The sequence below is a fragment of the Montipora capricornis genome, chromosome 7, assembly GCF_036669925.1.
Source record: "Montipora capricornis isolate CH-2021 chromosome 7, ASM3666992v2, whole genome shotgun sequence".
Classification (NCBI taxonomy): Eukaryota; Metazoa; Cnidaria; class Anthozoa; order Scleractinia; family Acroporidae; genus Montipora; species Montipora capricornis.
This window is the reverse complement of record NC_090889.1, coordinates 51700531-51708030: the sequence shown is the minus strand read 5'-3', so window position 1 is coordinate 51708030 and position 7500 is coordinate 51700531. Positions and strand designations below refer to the sequence as shown.

The 7500-nt window shown below is 39.6% G+C and overlaps 1 protein-coding gene across 1 annotated transcript in view; it reads right to left on the bottom strand.

Moving 5' to 3' along the window:
- Positions 1 to 7500, bottom strand: part of LOC138056334 (uncharacterized) — a 70291-nt gene that overhangs the window by 11327 nt on the left and 51464 nt on the right. Inside the window, exons 18-22 of the mRNA XM_068902114.1 lie at positions 4064 to 4257; positions 2944 to 3060; positions 1688 to 1872; positions 538 to 657; positions 381 to 457 (exon numbers count right to left, since the gene is read on the bottom strand). Of these exons, the coding sequence (XP_068758215.1) occupies positions 381 to 457; positions 538 to 657; positions 1688 to 1872; positions 2944 to 3060; positions 4064 to 4257 (693 nt within the window). The remainder of the gene's footprint in view (positions 1 to 380; positions 458 to 537; positions 658 to 1687; positions 1873 to 2943; positions 3061 to 4063; positions 4258 to 7500) is intronic.

Genomic DNA, 7500 nt, shown 5'->3' with positions numbered 1-7500 from the left:
CAGAGAGGTTTTTCTCCAGACATTCCGGTTTTCCCTGGCTCTCCTCAAAAACCAACATTTGACTTGATATGCCTTGATTGTTGATTTCAGTCTACAGTGTCCCCAATCTGTACTCCAGCCTTAGAAGGACTAGACATGTAAATAAAGTTCATTCCTTTTCTTTCCTTTACTCAAATATAGTATCAATCGAATCGAGTTTGCACGCAGAAACCAATGCGACTAACTATTCATGTTTATATACCTTAAACCGACCAAACGGGGTTGACAAGAATAGCTTTCCTCTTAGGAGCTAACATTATTGCATTTCCTGACCTGATACAATTGTGTCTTAGGCACTAAATACTTCAAATTTTGGAAATTTAATCGTGAAAAGTACATACACATCACTTTTACTTGACAGATCTGCAGCATCTCCAAAGAGTATCTCAGGTGCCGTCCACTTTACTGGCATACAGCCCTAGGGATACAACAACATTGCATTTTCATGTTATAAACAGAGAACAATGTGAAAGGGAACCCATAAATAATGCAACCCACCTTTTTGGCATTGCCATGTCCATATTTAAAGTTCTGGTAACATAACCCAAAATCAGTGACCTTGCACACACGGTTTTTATCAAGAAGTACATTTCGCGCTGCAAGATCGCGGTGAATAATCTACAAAAAGCAAATGATCAACGTTAGTAATGCTCGCGTATAGGGTAATATGTCACTTCTGTAATCCCACCTGTAGTGAAGAGGTGCGATTTGCATTTCCCTATCAACAAGAGGGCTGCAAGCGGGTCCAAAGTTAAAGCCTACTCGAAATGACTCAGAGGAAGTTAGTTAGTAGGTATTATTATACATTGGTGTCACAAGCTCGATTTTGATTGGCTATAAGCACGCAGCTAATTCTTGCTTGCTCTGTTTCTCCTACGTCATACCTATCGACAATAGATTTTATATAGGTAGAATTGACGCCATACACAGAGACAATAGTTTTATGCATGCAGAAGTGACGTCACCTGACACAGTAACCAGCAGAGAAGAGGAAAGAAACTTTGCCAACCGCAGAAACTTTATTTGATTTACCGCTCATCCAAAGAAATGGATGAGTCAGTCCTCTTGTCTTTACAAATGCAACTCAGGAATATGCATAATAAAACAATTATTGGATTCGGTTTTTGCATGATAGCGATAATTATCAAGGCATCAGTTTGTGTTATCCGCCTCAGCCTTCGGCTTCGGCAGATAACACAAACTTTGGCCTTGATAATTATCGCTATCATGGGAAAACCGAATCCAATAATTGTTAATTAACTAATATGATTAGAAAATAACATAGCCAATGTTCCCCGATTACTGACTTTAAAAGATGACTGTTGAATTATCATGACGACCACGGCGGGGGTAGATCACACTATGTAATATCAAGGCATAGATCGGTGCATGGTTCTCCAGCGTTATCCCAATGTAGAAAACCCAGTGTTTAAAGCGCGCGCTAGTAAAAGTCACCTACAGCAATTTCTTTTCGATATAAGAATATCATAACAAAATGATCACACATTTTCGTCTACGTAATGTCAAACACTATAAGCAGTAAGCGTATCGCATGATGCATTTCTTAGATACAATCTTAATCTGTGAAAGATTGCAAGAAGCAACAATAGTACCATATCGTATGCCATGCTTGTATAGTGTCACATACCCCTCTGGATGCCAGGAACACCATTCCAGTAGCAATCTGGTTTGAAAATGACATTAGGTCATAGGTCTTCAGTGGCGCTACTGCTAGTTTTCCGCAATAATGTTTGTCGAAAATTCCACGGCTTTTTCTCAGGTACCCCAGAAGATCCCCACAGGGTAAGTACTCCATGATCAAAATTGGCTGTACTGTAAAGGTTACACAGAGTTTGGACAACTTCTATAATGCTGCATTCAAACTATTAGCTTCTCGGAAAGGTGGATATGGGCTCTATCATTATTACGTTTAGACGCTTTTAAGAAGTAAACAAATAAAGCAGTATTTGCGTGGCTCTGTGTTGGAAGATCACAGTTTAGCCAACCACCTTTGTCAGCATCGCATATTAGCATTCCCCAAGTTAAAGGTCATGTTACCCAAGAATGAATGTAAAAGTGAGAAAAAAAAAGACATGAATTAAATAATAACTTAAAGAAACATTAATCAACGTTACTCATAATTTCCACATATTTGTGAAGAACTTTCTATGATGAAAAAAAAATACTAAGGGCTAGATTTTTAATATGACGAAAGTATAGTGAGTAAGAGATGATTAAAAATTTGTAACATATTTTTAAAGATAAAATATACAATTGTCATGCAAAATGTACAATTCCTTTAAATTGCTTATCTCTCCCTGGTGGTCTTTGCAGCCTGAGCCAGTTTCTTGCACAAAAGAATAAATTAATAATAATAATTGCAAATAAAAATAAATAAATAAACCAAAGCCTCAAAAACTTTCTTGTATGAAGAAGCTCCACGTGGGTTCTCTTTAGAAGTGTGAAATCAGGCACGTGACCGTTTTATATAGCCAACCATTCGCATTTTTACTAAAACTATCAGCTTCAAGGGTTTGCATTTCAGATTAAAAAACAAAGTTCATATCTTTTGTCATTATTCCATGGCATTGCTTTGATGATTCACCTATTTGAAAATTGTACTGTTTTTCTGTTTCTTGACCTTATGCAATGCAATTGTTGAAAATGAACTTGACGTTAAGAGGGTTTAATTTGTTCTTGGGAAATTTGGTGAAAACGGCCATTATCTCGTTACTCATGTAGCACGGCAAAAATGGGCTAGAATTACCCAAACAATTTCCTTAAATAGACAAATTTAGCCCTGATTATCATCTATAGATAAGGTTTTAACTAGAGGTCTTTTATTATTTCTTCAAATTTCTCACAGCTGTTTCTACAGTTTAGCAGTTGCAATAAGATCCTTACTTTGGGTGGTGACACAGCCAATGAATTGAACAATATTCGGCTGAGGGCTGTCTCCAATAAGTTTGCCCAACCCGATTTCTCTCATCAGAGCGACTTTTCCTTCATCTCCAGATGTGGCTACAATAAATGACACCAGGGTACAATAAGATTGGACACATGACTTGTTGAGGTGTTTCATGTATTTCTACCTCCTCAACTGAACTATTAATAACACGGTTGTTTTAATTTCCCAGACTTGTCTTTGTCTCATTTTCTTTACGTCATGAAGCATTGTGATAAAAGTAAGTCCATCTTTTTAATGCCGGTAGTTCATTCGCATAGGAGGCTGATATCAATGGAAGCCGATGGTGCGCTTCTTACTCCATTTTACAGATAATTAGAGCTACAGCTACACAAGTTAAAGGAAGGTGTTAAAACATGCAGACTTTTAAGTCGCCGAGAATCGAAGTTGTGACGTTTGGCTGTCAAAGAAGCGCACCAGTCAATTAAGCTACCCCTGCTCCTGATTCAGTGTTTGGGGCTCCAACGCTTAGGGAGAATCGAATATGCTTGATCGATTCAAATCTCTACTCTGTCAACCAGTTGGGGGTATTTAACCATCTTATACGGTATTTAATTTTAAACTGCAATTTAGCAATGGAAAATAGGCTCTATCAATGGTTAAAAGCATCATTTATTTATGAATTTTATGAGGAACTTTATCCCTTAATGTGCAGCGAGGGTAAAAATCTGGTGTATTTAAGGCAAGACGTCGCCATGGAAGCTTGAAATGAAAGTTAAAGAACAAAATATCTTTTTACACTTGCAATGATGGATTAGGAACCTGTTAGGAGAAGGTGATCTATTTTGGTAATCTCCGCATTTGTTTCAAGGTTAAGATAAAGGTGGGTAGATTATGAAAGACTTGATTGAGAATGGATAATTTTTGCTGCACCCTTTCATAAAACATAGTAATGGAGATTTGTTTTTCTTTCTGTTACGACACATTTTTATTGTGCATGTTGAACGAGGCTTTGTAAGATTCTACGTGACAGGCAGTTCATTAAAGCACTTGTGATACCTCTTTAACTGAAAGGTATCCGATGGAAACTATAAATTAACAAAGCCGAATCGTACTTACGAGAAAAGCACTTTGCTGCAACAAAACGTATGCCTGGTTTTCCATTTTTAGGACTCAAGGTTGCTCGCCACACTGTTCCAAATGCTCCTGAGCCAATGACCTCCTCAAGTGCAATCTGGCAACGTGCTATTTCCCATGAGTCCACTTCAACATTCAACACCTCCATTTCATGTTCTTCTGCGGCACCTTGTGATCTTTAATCCAGAAGTGTTGAGTGTTAGTTCTCCCATTTTCCAATGGTGGGTTGGTTGCCGCTCGCCAAAACTGTTTTTCATTTTGTCACAGCAAGTTTCCAAAAGCGTAATTGCTTTGTTTATTTGATGCAGGAAGTCAAGAAAATTCAAAATGACGTCCTGAATTGCAGAAGCAATGATGTTGGTGTATGATGCCCCAAACCCGGAGTGGCAAACAACTAAGAAAGCCATACTTAATATCCAACAGCTGCCATTTTACAGTTGCAGATACGTTCTTATGCTTAAAGTGGTAGTATGATCAAAAAATCATTTCCTTTTTTTCTTCAGATTTTGAAAGCTTGTTCGCTTAACACCTAACTGGCAAAATTTTGAGCTTTGAGTTTTATCCAAAGGCTGTTTATTTTGAGTGTAAGTTTTGGACTTCATGGTCCGCCATTACTCACGTTCAAAACTGGCCGATTGGACCTCAGAGGGTTGGATCTAGAGAAAATGACGTCATTTACTCACCAGCTTAAAATTTCAGCGTGTAAACGCAATTTATTATAGCGGAGCTCCGCGCGCGCCGAAGGCGCGCGCGAGCGGAGAACAATAGTTAAGAAAATGTGGTTCCCCATCTGTTTGATAAAATTTGGTTTTAAATCCATGACGGGATGAAAGTGCGTACGTACGTACGTCCGTCCGCCCCTTCATGTATGCCAATGTGACCAGTACACGTAGCCATATCACGGGCTCAAGTTTAGAGCTCATCAAGGAGGCAATACTGCATTTGACACTAACTAGTTTCCAGCATACATCTTTGATATTGGACATCAATGTTATGGTCAATTGACACCTGTCAAACTAAGGTATCCGCTGACCAGTATCACGTGACCATATAGCGGGCTCAAGATAGACCTTATCGAGATCAGCTGTTTTTTTGAAGTTGACCGCTGACCAGAGACTGCTTGTTGATTGGATCGCGGGCTCAAGCCATCAGACACACACACACCTGATCGAGGCTTAATTTTCGCGCTCCTTCTGTGACCCGTCGCGGCTACAGAGCCACGCTTCGTCAGCAAAGCTCTTGACAGTCGATGCTTTTCGTGTTCTGGGGGCCGTTTCTCGAAAGACCCGGTAACTTACCGTGCCCGGTAAGTCACCCGGTAATTACCCGATAAGTTTTCGGGTGTTTCTCGAATCTCCCGTTAATTTCGATCCCGTTATTTTTCCCGATAACTTGCCCGGTAACTTACGGGAGCTTTGGAGCTCCCGTTACTTTCCCGTTAAAGTTTACGGGTAACATCATTTTGCTGCAACAAAACAAAATGGCTGCCGAAGACGGACTTTTGTTACGCAGTTTGTCGGCCAAGAACATACCAATGGAGGCCTGTACTGAATCATATGACCGATACAGAAGTTGTTGAGAGGCATAGGTTGTCAACAGGAAGATTTAATTGGCTGATTGAACGGTGTATTGTAAAGAAGATCGATCTAGAGAGACAGCAATTCTCGGAGACTCAGGTAAACCAATACAGGCTAATAGTCAAGACGTACCCACCTACTTTCGGTGCCGTAAAACTACAGTTGTTAATATATTAAACTTCGATGGAAATCGGGAATAAAGAAAGCCTTGACTTAACACGGACTGCGTTTTGTTTTGACGTGAGTCAACTTTTTTTCACATCTAGCTAAATTCGCAGCACCCAGAGTCTTAATAGGGAACAACTAGCTGCAGCATTTCCAAGAAAAAACAAGTGACATGTTGTTAAAAAAAACATACAAATAAATAAATAAATGGGATGCAAACTACTGGCAGGGAAAATTTGGAAAGGAGAAGCGATCGACCATCACGTGATATTGAGCAAAAAACAAAACACACTTAGCTAAACGCTGTATGTTTGTCTGAAACAGCAAAGAGGAAATTGTCTCCTTGTGTAAGAATGAAACATGCTTGTGTTCGAGAAAAAAAGGCATTATTATATGGACTCAAACTCGACAAAACCTATCAATTAATGCTCATCAAACAACAAACTTCTTTGCGTCGTTGTTCCCACGGCGGCCCGCTTTATCTCTGTTTTGTTTTGGTGGTGTTCAAGTATAAATCTTTCAAGCAAATGTGACCGCATTTTACCCTTTAGCTGGCTTTCCCAGAGTAACTGGAGCAATTTATGGCTCTCTCATTCCTATCTGGCGCCCAGACAGTGATGAACATCTCTCTGTTTGCCACAAGGGTTTTCATGCTATTAATGTGATGACAGTGTGCAATGCTTACCTGTCATCTACAAATTTTGTTTGCATATGGCATGGCTCTGTACATGATTCAACTATTTTTAATGCCAGCTACTTGCAAGCATGTATGGAGGGTGGAGGAGGCGGGAATGGGTGGCTCCTGGGAGACTGTGGGTATGCAATCAAACCCTACAGGTACCAAAAGGCCTATACAAAAAAGAAGAATACCACTGAGAGGGCTTTGGCCTGTGGAAGACAAGATTTCCCTCCTTGATTACTCTGGTGGGCAGTGCAAAGCAGCAAATTTCAGCCTGGCTTGCATTACTCAATAGCTTCTACATAACTTAAGCCCAACTTAACTCAAAATATTTTCTTTTGTTTAAGATAAATCTCAACACCAGAGAGAGATTTGCAAAGCTAATGAGAGGCATGAGTTAATTTCAACTATAATGGAACAAACAATTTTGAACTTTTTTTGCAATGCAGAGCAGCTTGGTAGGGATCACCTCGGTTAAAGACTTGATTATTGCTTCTTGCTAGCTAGGCCTTGAAAGTGATAAAACATGGAGAGAGTTTTGTTAAATTTACTGTGCATTGAAACCAATTTTCAAGGAGAACATGGAAAAATGTATTTGCCATAGATGGAAAGATTCAACTTTGCAGTGAAAAACACTTGGAGTGAGGTGCACTCTAACAGTAACATTAATTTTATTGGGTCACTTTGTCCAAAAACCACTCAACAGTCATCAGGTAAGTTCACTTTAACCCTTTAAGCCCCGAGGGGTTCCCCATTGACGAGTAAAATCGTCTGGCGTTAGACAGAGTAAAATCTATAAGTGCCATTTGGCACTATCGGGGCTTAAAGGGTTAAACAGGGACATAGTTTTTGGATGCTGTTAGCTTAACCCTTTAAGCCCCGAGGGGTTCCCCATTGACGAGTAAAATCGTCTGGCGTTAGACAGAGTAAAATCTATAAGTGCCATTTGGCACTATCGGGGCTTAAAGGGTTAAATGACACTGCAAAAAAGGGAAACA